The sequence below is a fragment of the Neltuma alba genome, unplaced genomic scaffold, assembly GCF_004799145.2.
Source record: "Neltuma alba isolate B1F8T4 unplaced genomic scaffold, ASM479914v2 tig00012165_pilon, whole genome shotgun sequence".
NCBI classification, from domain to species: domain Eukaryota; kingdom Viridiplantae; phylum Streptophyta; class Magnoliopsida; order Fabales; family Fabaceae; genus Neltuma; species Neltuma alba.
The window spans coordinates 37,988-51,124 of NW_021636712.1; the positions used below are offsets into that span (position 1 = coordinate 37,988).

At 38.1% G+C, this 13,137-nt stretch overlaps 1 protein-coding gene and 2 pseudogenes across 1 annotated transcript; all 3 read right to left on the bottom strand.

Annotated features, from left to right (window-relative positions):
- Window positions 1–480: 480 nt before the first annotated feature.
- LOC114724019 (uncharacterized) lies at window positions 481–7,268 on the bottom strand (annotated as a pseudogene).
- Window positions 7,269–9,693: 2,425 nt separating this feature from the next.
- LOC114724026 (uncharacterized) lies at window positions 9,694–10,272 on the bottom strand. The gene has a single exon (XM_028910299.1). It carries the CDS (start codon window positions 10,224–10,226, stop codon window positions 9,864–9,866), a length of 363 nt encoding a protein of 120 aa, XP_028766132.1. The 5' UTR covers window positions 10,227–10,272; the 3' UTR covers window positions 9,694–9,863.
- Window positions 10,273–11,908: 1,636 nt separating this feature from the next.
- Window positions 11,909–13,045, bottom strand: LOC114724025 (calnexin homolog; annotated as a pseudogene).
- Between the last annotated feature and the right edge of the window lie 92 nt (window positions 13,046–13,137).

Consider the following 13,137-nt stretch of genomic DNA (forward strand, 5'->3'; position numbering starts at 1 on the left):
GACACTAAAAATAACCTTGCTTCAGAGCAGTTTATCTAATATTTTGATTTTTTTTCTTAGATTTCTTTTCTTGAAAAAATAGTGCAAATTGTAAAAGGAGAACTGGTTTTTTTATTTTTTTCGTCTAAGAGATTGGGCTATTTCTGACTGGTTCAATTCTTTTTCAAAAAATCAAATAAAACAAAACTATAATAATATGTCATTCGTTTTTCTCCTTCCCCTAGAAAAACTGGTTATTTATTTATTTTGAATTAAAAAGACAAACAACTTGAAATTAGCAGGATTAAATCTACGGCTTCCCATTCACAGGAAAATTTCCATGTCATCAAGTGATCATTCATGCGTAAAAATTTTTGAAGGAAGTGAAGGTGAAAATAGAAATAGAGGTACAATTGGATTGGAAGTAGGCTTTAAAGTAAAGATACAAATACATTTGAATATATAGTAATTGATTTTGTTTCGAAACTTTAAAATGACAGATAAGTAAAAACACTTTTAGTAACAATAAAAAAGGATTGAGAGAAATACAATCAATATGTTACATTGTCTCTTTATTACGATAAATCACTTGATAGTCACAAATTAAAAAAAAAAAAAGCATAATACAAAGTAAACCACACTGGGCATCAAATATATTTACAGCTTCACAATCATCACTATTTTCTCTCAATGTTTGCTTCTTGCAGGACTTCAGCGGCTCTGGGGCGACTCAACCTGATTCCAGAGTATCTCAGCATAGGCCTTCTCCTCTTCCTTCTCCACTGTCGCAAAATCTGTTGCCTCCATTTCTTCCTCTCCCTCAGTAATTTCTTCCAAAATTTCATCTTCAACATGATAATCCTCGCGGGGCTCAGAAAGTTCAGCCATCGCCTCTCTCATAGCCTGCATGGTCGCTGGTCTATCTCTAGATCCATACTTGGGGGCAGGCACAACAAACGGCAGAACTATATCGTCCAAGTTTGTGCTTCTAACATTTGAAGTATCATGATCTTCTGTTGGAAAAGTGAACAAAATCCCAAGTTCATAATTGCAAACATGGAGCCCAGAGTCTAGAGAAGAATTCCCTTTTTTTGTTACTTCAGCTTTCGTACCAAACGGACTTGAAATTTGCCGTCCCCAGGCAGCTGCACTAAAATTATGCGACCCACAATACACCCAACCAACAGAAGGTGCAACCCCGCCAGACAAGAATCTTCTCCGTATTACCTGCTCATATTAATTTGAGAAGGACGTAGAGGAAAAGGAGATCATATCATACGTAAGTTACAAAATAAGTCAATAACAGGTGTGTTCCACGCATTACAGAGTGTGAAAAAAAATGAGTTGCAATATTTAAAGATTGTAAATAGGATGCTATAGATTTTCTAATTTATATGGATGTTGATATTATAGAAGAGAAAAACGTGAATCTCTGTCAATCCCTGCTTTATTCCTATCACTGCAAGGGTCCCCGTTCATGCATATAACATGAATTCACGTAGACTCCTTCCCCCCCCCCCCCTGCCAATTGACTATACAATTATACACCACCTAATATGAAGTGATTATATTATCCAAACAAACAATTTAATCATCCAAATACGGGCGGAGATAGTTACCTTGACATGCATTGGATGGCCTGTTCTATCATCAGGATAAGGAATGGCATCATGAAGTATATCTAAAGCCTTCAGCCTTTGCCACGTTCTCTGATCAAAAGTGGACAATCAATTCTTCATTGACAACATCTTTAATGCAAATTACATTATTACAATTCACTTTCAAAAATACAGAACGAGGAACAAAAACCTAAGCGGATTTAAAACCCACCCAAGATAATACGTATAATTATAATATGAGAATCCTTTCAAAATCGATTGGCTCTGCCTCTCTCTCACCAGGATGTCTTAGCCCATACCCAATAGCCAAGACTATTGGTCGTATGTATAGAAAAATCTTCAAAAAAACAACACAGACAATGTATTTGCAACTAAACAAATACATTCCTAGGAACAGCCTATGACTTCATTCATTTCAGTGAGTTAAGCTGATCAACTTATCAGATTACCTCTGAGAAGCAAAGAATACGTTTTGAAGGCAAAACCCCATTACAGGAATTCTTCACTCTTTCAATAGTGGGGAAAATGATCCTAATGGAAGGGTTTTTCAATTCTTCTCCAGCATTCCAAGAACCCCACTGTCCAAAAAATCATTAGACCAATAAATTAGTAAATAAAAAAATGCATCTGGCAGAAAATAGATAATACTTTTCAGTCAGGTCTAAAGAAAGAGCGAAGGTATTAAAATCACCTCAGGATCAGACTCCTCTGAATCAAAATGTTGCAATGATTTTTTCCCAGTAGCACCTGAAAATGCAGCAAGAAATTGTGGGCTGACAGATGAACCAATTGAAGATGCACCTGAAAAGGATCAACCGATGTGGTCCAAAAGGATGGGAAAAAAAGTTCAACTCAATTTTGAGGTGTTATGGAAAAAGGTAGGTATAGTATCCGATTATTAACAAAAACAAAAACCCTGGCAAAATGAACTTACCATATATAAAATCAGACTCTGATGATTCAGGCCATCTATATCGATTCAGAACCTAGCAAAAGATAATATAAAAGATAAAAAACTGGGTCTTTCAAAAGTTATTGTAACAAAAGCACTAATTCATGCAAGGACTGTTCAGCATTTTGAGTGAAAAAGAAGAAAAGATTTGCAATCCTACAGACAAGTAAAAATATGAGAACAGATCAAACATAATCAGAGAATGCTTCAATTAGCTCATGATACGCAAGAGCAATGATGGGAAATTAAAAAGAAGAAGAAAATTATTCCTCGCATAAGAGCTCTACTTTAGATATACTTTCTTTTTATGCATCTTTAGGATTTTTACTCATTCTACTTTCTTACATTGTTCTAAGTTTTTTGGACCAATTGAAGAACATTAGTTGTCTTGCATTCCCCCCCCCCCTCTCATAATTCCCCTTTGCCTCTACTGTTCTACATCAAGAAGCAGCAGCAAGAGTCAATGCACAAGACGTTCTCACACTACAAATCACCTCTTGCAATCTCTTGAGGCCATAAGATCTTTGGATTGAAGCCATGAGTGAGCTGAAGGCAATGATGTGTTCAAATTGCATCATCTTTGCCATATCAACAAAATGTTGACCCTGCACAAGTTCGTAAAATTATACCAATATCATGCCATTCTAGTACAGGGAAGGAGACCAATATTAAAACCTATAGGAAGACACAGCCAAGCCAATATACCTCTGACACATATAATATCAGTTGTACTTTTTTGCTGTTTTCTCCTAAGGCAGCTGCAAGTGCCTCTTTTGGACAGACATACCCAGAAAACCTGAAGAATCCAGCATCCCAAAGAGGAGAGACCCATTGGGCTATATTTCTAGGCAAAAAACCAAGTTGGACATATTCTACAGGAAGTGCAAAAGAGAGAGATACCTATTTCAGTCATCTACAGCATCCAGAGTCACTAGCTAAAACATACATATAAGCACAGTGGAAGGAAAAATTAAACTTGAAAACCATAGTAAGAACAGGATAGTACACATGGTGGAATAAAGAATTCCCAGGATTATCCACGTATCAAATTCAAGCAGTGTAGGTTATACCTCCAGAAAATGTTCTATCAGGATCAGGAACAAGAACACTGACAGCATTTGCATCAGCAGGTATATTGGTATTTCTTCTTAAAACAATCTCCAACTTTCCATGGGAACTCCTACAAGAATTTCCAAGGAAATTGGCCAGTGTTTTCAATCTTGCACCTTTCGAGTCTGCTGCTGTCTGGTAAAGGTGTCTTATGCCAACCACAGATGCCACAACTGAACCTAAAGACTTAACATTCATAATTCACATTGATTAGCCCCCCACTTGAGTCAAATGATGCATATCAAAAATCCAATCCAGAACATATATTTAACTAAAAGTCATCAAATAATCATATGATTGGTGATGCTGTTAGTATCAGAGTTAATTTTTCTTTTTAAAAAAAAAAAGAAAAAAGAAAAAACTTCAACATAGAGAGGTCAAAAGGTAAAATTTAAAAAGGACAATATTTCAACCCAGCAGTATACAACCAGGATGCAGAATAAAAATCTTAAAAGAACACCAAACAGATTCTAGTTATATCTATAAAGAATTCTCCATGACAAGCAAAATAAATTTGAGTGCCCACAGGTGAGGATTGCGAGGATTCTGATATGATGGAAGTTCTGTTAAGGTGAATTCCAGGAACTGAAGCTACGAGATGTCCTGTTGCACCTCCAAAATCATATTTTGCCAACTCAACGATCCAGTGGGCTTGACTGGGTACATCAATCAAGAGAGATGCCATAAACCCAGCCAGCTGAGCAGCAAAATCACATTTACAATCCAGATGTAATTCCATGTTGTAAACTTTTGGGAAAAGCGACGCATAATTAACTGAGCTGACACGAGGAAAATCTTGCCACCATATAGTATTAGTCACACCGTTCCACTACACAGACCAAAAATTATATAAAACAGTTGATAAATAGCACCTACACATCAGACAAACATATCAAGGCATTATAAATAGCGGATTAAGCATCAACAAAATTTCAGTGTATGGTAATTCATCAACAAGCAGCCTTAAAATCATATTTCAAATAATATTTAGAAGCATTTAGCATGACAAACAATCTAAATGTGGTACCATTCAAAGTTACATACCAAGTCCTACAGTACTTAAATCCAAAAATTCGAGGCACCTTTGAGCTTCTAATATGAATAATTGAATATTAGATTTTAAAATGTCTTCTATCAAAATAAGAGTAATAATGCATCTACGACAATCTTATAGCACGCTATATAAAGATGGTAGAAAATTTTGACATAGTTATATAACAGGAGCAATTTGTTCTTATTATTCCTAATATCATATGTAAATATTAGTAAGCAAATGGTCGGGCAATGGAACACCTGCTTTTCCACTAAATTTGCAGATGTAATGACAACTCGTATAGAATCTTCTCTTTGCACAACAAACAGTTTTGGATGATGGCAAGCAATCCCCTGCTTCTTACGGTCATTACCAAAAGCTACTGAATCAGGAAATGGAGGGTACCTATTAATCAACATAAAACTATAAGAAATTTTCTAAGAGGAGATAGTCAGCCTAAATAATTCGTCCAACTTCTGCAACCAAAATAATGGCCTAAATCAAGCAGCATATATTTACCCTTTAAAAGATAACTTACACCACAGTTAGGTTGGAATATTCTGGGTAAGGCATAGACATTCTATCATCAGGTCTTGAGCTCCAGCATCTCTCAGCGTTGTGACAAGCAATTGTAACGGGTAGATGGAATGGAATCTCACAATATGACAAGAACCTAATAAAACACTTGTTTTAGTATTGTCAAATATAAACGAAGTTCGAATTCAGAAGTGATATAAATTATAAAGTATGAACACAACCAAAAGAATGAATACATGCTCAAGAGACTGCCAGCAATTTTTAATTTTTTAAATGCAGTGAAGAAGATAAGAAAAATCTACAGTTAAAAAGACAACAGTTAGACAAAAGCGTGCCACAGAGAGGAATGAAAACAACAGAAAGATACAAGTCGTCAAACCATTTTATATCACTCGTGAGTGTTGCGATAAACATCCTTGAAATACTTTCAACAGGATAAAGAAGCTCAGGTAAAGATATGGCATTATGATGGCCTGAGGAACCATAGTTTGCAAATTCGAGGCGATTCAGGTAAAAATTCTTTCCAGGTGATGAGTAAAAGATGCTTCCATGGCTTTTCAACTTTTTGCCGGCAGAAGTAGGACAGCCCCCGCCTAAGAGCATGGCATCTGGATTCTGATCAGCACTAGCACGCTTATGAGCAGCTCCGACGTTTTCTTTTTCACACAGATGGTGATGGTGGTCACTGTTTGCCTCGATCGACGCTACTTTGCTCCCATAAAGTATGTCTGAAGTTGAAGGCAAGACACCAGTGATTTTATTTTCCCTTTGCCTGCCACCACCAGATGATTTCACCCGTTGGGGCAATTCCTGCCCCAAAACTGGCTTAATGCATTTAGACTGGACTTCACTATCCACCAATAATCTAATAGTATTGCCCAAATTCACGCCTGAAAAGTTGTTCAATGAGGTTCCACAGGCACCTTTGCATCCAAGACTTACATCTGGTACAGAATGCAGTATGCGAGATATAGGATCATCACTAAACAAGATGTCTCTGCACCGATCTAAAAGAAAGTTTGCTCTGTTAACAACTCGTTTATAATTTGCCATGGCACTGTCTGAATACAAATCATTTCTCTTCATAGCAAAAACTCTCTTGTTCCTTTTCCCGCTTGAGGTGAGCCCTTGGGAATGTTCAGATAAGGACATATTACTTAATTTCTGCATGCTCTCAAAATCAGTATCATCATCACGCATTTCAAAACCACCGTCGCCATAGTCAATTCTCTGAATAAGAAACCCAATCCGATTCCGGATACTACAATGACAATTTTCTTGATTTCCACAAACTAGCAAGACCTTATCTCCAGCAAACAATTCCACGGCCTTGCCCCTTCTAACTCTGATCCCGTTCACAAAAATCCCATTAGATGCCGCTCGAAACCCAACACCGTCCGGGACCTCGGTCTTACCAGCATGACATGACATTACCCTATTCCTAAATTCGTGAACAAGACATTTGGTGGAATCCTTAAGTAACAAGATCCCGGCCAGAATATAAAGTTTACGGAGTGAACCGTCAAAGAAAATCTGACAGTGTTGCTTACTGACTCGGGGGTCACGAAAGACAAATTGAGAATAACGATGGCTCCGACCGATCGTACAAGGACGGTCAGCACGAAGATGGATGGAGTGGCACCCAAACCGGTAACATTGAAGGATGAAAACAGAGGTACCTCGAAGTGCTTCAAATCAACAGTGGTTATTGTACTCTTCCCGGCAATATTTCTCGATTTCTTCTTGGAAGGGGAATCAGAATAGGACTTTACAGAAAAATCATCAACGAATCCTCTCTTGCGAGGGTAAGAAATACTGCAAATACTATCGTTAGCTGAAGAAGATAAATCTGAGTCGAACATGAGGATGAAGTTGAAACCTTTATTAATTCAATCATAACACGGGTCACAAAAGAATGATAAAAATTGGTATGGAAGGGAAGCGTACAGGAAAAAATAACTAAACTTAAGGGAAGAAAAAAATAGAGTAAGGAATTGAACAAGAGCGGCAAAAAATTTGAGATGAATTAGTGCCAGAGGAGAGAGCCCCTCTGAAACTGATCTCTCCCCTTTTCCCTCCAAAATTTCCCGTTCGACGAAATAAGGAGCCACGCAGCATGCTGTCGAATGGGGAAGGGATTAAGTGCGGCCGTGTATCTCAACCGTTGAAGAGATCGACTATCCAGAATGTGCCACGTTATCTAATTTGGGCTGGGCTGCTGCCGCTGTTATTTTTGGTCGTCCGCTATTGTTAATTTAGCACTCAAACACATTTAAACTATGTCTTCGCAGCAACTGATTGAATTTAACGGGAACGAGTTAGTCTCTCGTAATATAACAGATTAATAAAAATCATGTGTTTTGTTATGGTAAATCTTAGTTTTAGTTTGTGATGGTTATTAAAAAGAAAAATCGAAAACCTGATCAGAGTAATTTCAAAAATTATGTGAATAGTATGAGCTGGTTAAAATTTAAATCAAAATCATGATCCAACAGAATATTTTAACCAAGTTAATATCTTCACAAATGAGCGGACTAAACACTATGAATGGCAGAAATTACAGAAGTCGTCAAAAACTGCACTACACATGCTGATGCATGCTACCTCCGTTCATTAATACTATTATAGGAGTAAATTTAACATTCAATTTAATTTTAAATATAAGATTTTAATTTATTTTATCTTTTATATTTATTTATTTATTTAAAGTAATCTTTATAATAGTTATACATGTTAAAATTTGGAAAATGAATTTGTGGGTCCTTATAGTTCCATTAAATTTTGAATTAGGTCCTTACAGTTTTTTTCTATTTTATCCCATCCTTATTGTTTTTTCGGTTATCAATCCTAGTCCTTCTGTTATAAATGCTGTTAGTTTAGGTTGACTAGGGGCTGACATGGCACTAAATAATGCCTCACTAAGCACACCATCTTCCTCATAGGCACCTCCTCTTTCGTCAGACTCTCCCTCTCCCTCATCCATAGAGCACCTCCTCTTTCGTCAAATTCCTCTCTCCCTCCTCGACAAAGCACGTGCTACAGAATGACGTTACTACCCCCAAGCTATTAGAACCCATTCATTCTTGCTAAGCTAATATTTTCTTTAGTGGTGGTCATTGTGTTAGGAGAATGACGACACTTGCTGGATCAGAGAAGAACGCAAAGTTGGAACTTGTTCTAGGAGTTTGATTGGTATCATCATTGTTTAAATTGTCAGAAACATTATCATGGGAGGCACCAATTTACACAGATACAATGAAAGAACTGGAAAGAACTTCTATGGCTTCATCTCCTCCTCTCCATGTTTCAGATTCTTCTTCGTCAACATCTTCATTTGTTTTTCACAAAGAGAAAGAATTATTGATAGAGTTGAAAGTTCTTGCTGCTTCCACTAGGTCCCACCACGTTCTATCCATTTTAGCAGGACCAATCTACTCAAGTGTTAATATATCTCAGAGTAGGCACCTCTCATTCCTCGACCCCATGACGCCGGTCATTAGATCCGAAGATGGAACGATTGTGGAATCTCCACGTTGCCGCAAGAGCCGAAGCCGAGTCAGGACAACTAGCAGCTGAGCACCACGATCTAAGCAAAGCTGGCTACTTACTGTCAGTCGACTCGAGTTCTGTTGCTGCAGAGAGATCGATCACCAAGGGAGATGGCAAGAATGGGGGAGGAGGAGGATACAATTACAGTCACAACAAGGAAGTGATGAATCTGGAACACAAAATGAGGCTTCTGCAAGAGGAGATAATTAAAGATGATGGTGCTGGAGAAAGAGACAGGTAACGATGTTACTTTGAAGGAAATTGTGCGGAGGAGGGGGAGAGAGAGAATCCAACAGAGGAGGAGGTAACTGTGAGGAAGATGATATGCTTAGTCAGACATTATTCAGTGCCATGTCAACCCCTAATCAATCTAAACTAACGGTATGCATAACAGAAGGACCAAGATTGATAACTGAGGAAATAATAAGGAGGGGATAAAATAGAAAAAAACTATGAGGAGCTAATTCAAAATTTAGTGAAACTATAAGGATCCACAGTTTAATTTTCCCTTAAAATTTTTATCAAATACTACTTTTAACTAATACACCTAAGTAATAAAATTATTTAAAAAATATAACATCTATTCATTACAAATAACTAATTTTACAAACTTTCGTACTATATATATATAACTCTAACGTGAAAAACCGGACATATACAAAGGCACAGTCCCAAACCAAAACCTTAATCGCAAGGGCATTGATTAAGCTAAGATATCAAGAACGTGACACCGCGACTGCTGATCATCCATTTTTCACCCTTCACTGTAGCAGGGTCCAGTGGAAGATCAAAATGATCAAAATATGCCCGTTTCTCCCTCCGATCCGGATCTGAATATGCGGAATCCAGCATCTCTCTTCACTTTTGAAAGGGAGGTGATGAATCCCGCAAACCTAATAGCTAATTCTTTTTTCTTTTGTTGAATGATAGCCAAAAATCTTGGCATAGCAAGAATCTCTGAAGCGGAAAGAAAGTGCAGATATAATTCAACCCAGAAAGGAGTTCACAGAAGAAACATTACTGGGATCGAGGTTAAACCTTCGACCTTTTTATTAAATATGCAAATCAATAAGGTGCTTCAACCTTAGACACCATTGACACATGAAAACATTCTATGACTTCCAAATCGCACTAGCTGCTTCGGAGGGGAAGAGCCACGGTCTGTTCTGTCCTCGTGAGCAGACGGAAACCCATAATCGAAGTCTCCCACAGATTTATGTCGCCGATGATGACGATGATCATGGTCGTTCCCTGCATAAAGATGATGATGATGAGCCACTTTCTGGGTGGGAGCTGTCTCATAGACATGGCTTTGAGATTCAGTCTGAGGACAGATCTCGGCCATGTTGATGTAGCTGAGAGAAGCTCCGGTTGAAAGACAGTGATACTGTCGGCGAGTTCTGCTTTTCTTGATTGCTCTGAACACAAGTGGAAGAAGACCCTCCATTTATGAGCTGCTAGTAGTTCTAAAGAAGCACTAAAAGGAGATTTTGCAGAGTGATTTCAATCAAAATGCAAGATTTGGAGCAGTTGGCGTTTTCGGGGTTAGGTGGATTTGATATTATTTGCAACAAGTGGAAGGAGGCGCAAATGTTTTGACACTTGGAGGAAGCTGCTCGAGTTCGTCCACGAATTTGACTTTTGTGCCCTGTTTAAAGTCGCGGACAGATAAGCAGCCAAAATCGTTTTCTATTCACGGACACCACCCGCATATGCTTTGCCTCCTTCTCATGTTACATTAAATTATATTATGTTATAAGTACGTGTTAAAAATTTGAAACAGTAGACACTCGCAAATAATTTTATTATGATCTGTGAGAGAGAAACAGTCTGCTGAAGAAACAGAAGAAAAGGATTGGAATTTACTATGATAACCTGCTAGTAACAGACTAGGTCATCATGGAGGCCAATTAGCATCCTGAGATATTTAATTTAGTTCAGGGAGATGATTTAGAATAGACTCCGTTGGAGGTTTCGCTTTCTAAACAGTTCAATATAATAAAGAGAATGAACAATTCAAAGGACAAAAGGACTTGGCAAATTTATAGCGCTTAAATGGATTTGACTTGAATCCATTCCTTGAACCCTAAGGAAATCTAACACCCACTTGGTGGATCATGAAGCTGCGGTGACTAAGACATTAATTTGCAGTCTATATACCAACTTATACCAAGTTATGCAGCGCTTGTTACTTGTTAGGATTCCAGTTTCCTACAAAGCTCCTAGACAGCCATAAGCCTCTCAGCAATAGAAGAGTGACTATAATTGGGAAGACCAGCCAATGGCAGCACGCAAACAAGGTTGGTAAACAATAGAAGGTCGAAAATTTTTTAGTGGCCAATTAGTCGGTACGCCTATTCAACGTTTCTCTTAAATTCCTATAATGATTCTTCATATATGGTGGGACACGATTCTCTCACTTATTGTCGTCGGTTTCCAATGATTAGTACAAATGTCCAACAGCACTTGATGGAAGACGCGTTGCCTTTTCCACCAATATCCGTAAGCATAATTATTGTAATTCATATGCAAAGAAATTGTTACGTGTGGAGAGACATCTGGTTTTGCTAATCTACTGCACCTCTGACATAGTGAAGCGTGAATCCCTCCATGCAACATCCGAATGGGCCATTTGGTTGGTGTTGCAAAAGTACCCCATTAGAGAGAAACCCAGGAGCAGATCGATCGAGCAGTAAATTTCTCATCACATCAAATTTTCACCTCTTATTATTGTTAGGGCTCCTCATACCTGAGTGATGTCGCATAAAAATGTTTATTCATGTTAGGAAGTGTTTGGCAATCCTTAAAAAATATTTTTCACAAAACAAGACAAATTCCTTTACATATTTATTTCGTAAACTGTTAAAAACACTTTTTAAAACCATAATTTGGTTTCTATTCAACACTTTTAGTCATACTTTCATATGACAACAGAAGAAATCCACTTCCACTTTTACCCAAAAAGGGGGGAATCCAATTCCACTAGCGTAAAATAAAGATAAACAATTGTACAAGCACGTCCTGATTTACACTCCTTAAGCATATCCATATCTCAAAATGCAAAAGTGAATTATGAAAACAAACTGCTATTGAATCGACCTAAGTTCGTTCTACCAAGCACAAAACTTATCAAGCAATGATCCTGATAGCCGCACGTTTCAACCATCCATATTCAACCAATGGTGTTAAGTCTCTCGCCTTGGTCCTTCGGGGAGCAGCAGATGTTTCCTCCCTGTCTTCGTCCTCTTCTCTCTCAGCACTGCCTTGATTATTGGAAGTTTCTGCCGGTTGCTCGTTTGTCCTCTCAACTCTTGCCTGCAAAAAGATTACAAATTGGTCAGAAGACAAATTTGAACAAAACTTCCCGCAAAGGAACATAGATGATAGAACATGAGAACCAGATATTTTAACAGGCAAAAAAAAAAATCAAAGGAGTTTAGCTACTCACAGGCCTCTTCCCTCCAAATATAATCTTGAAGAAAATTGTCAAGACGACTACTATAATGGATGCAAGAATTCCAATCGTTAGATTGGGTTGCTTCTCTGCCTTTTCAACCAGATCCTGCGGGGAAAATTAAGTTTAGGGGCACATACCACAAGGTGAAACGTAATGAATTCCGAATTGAAAAAATATCAAAGATGATTACTTACAAATATCTTAAGCTTGTAGGAACTGAGAAAGGGAATGTCCGCAATCTTGTATAAGAGCTCAAAAACCTTCTTCTGCAACATTGAAATTTCAATGAGCGTGAGAGGGCGAAAAAGCAAAATCTATGTGTCCGTGCATATGAAAGTGAGAGGGGGAGGTTAATAAAAATTACGGAAGAGACCAAGGAAAAGAATACTGCCAATTGCGTTTTACTGGTAAGCTGCAAGGCCACCTGCTTCGGGAGCCAACTCTTCAGCCTTTTGTTTCTCTTTCTCAACAGTAAATTTAGGCTTCCATGTAGTCTCCCGATAAGACTCTGCAATACTATCGTCTTGGCTATCAAAATATTGTCGAAGAGGATGCCATCTTGCATTGTCCAAATCTCAATGCCAATAGCAGCAATAGGCTCAAAATCAGGTTTCTCAAGTTGGAAGTAGTCTGGATTAGGAATGTCCCGAGGCTTCCATATACCCTTGTAATTGGGGTTCTCAATGAGGGGAGCATGCCATTTTCCCTTGTAAGCTGGATTCCTCTTCATTGGTCTCTTCCACTCACCACAACCAGGGCTGCTTCACACTTTGGGTTATCAATTTTAGGGGCTTCCCACTCACCATCCTCTCGTCATCCCAATCTTCTGGTTTAGTTGCATCTGGGTCATCTATCTCCTCAGGCTCATCATCTAACCATCCTTCAGGCTCTCAGCTTCTTC

Coding starts and splice junctions, on each gene's coding strand:
- LOC114724026 (XM_028910299.1), bottom strand. CDS start 10,226: ATGGAGGGTCTTCTTCCACTTGTGTTCAGAGCAATCAAGAAAAGCAGA.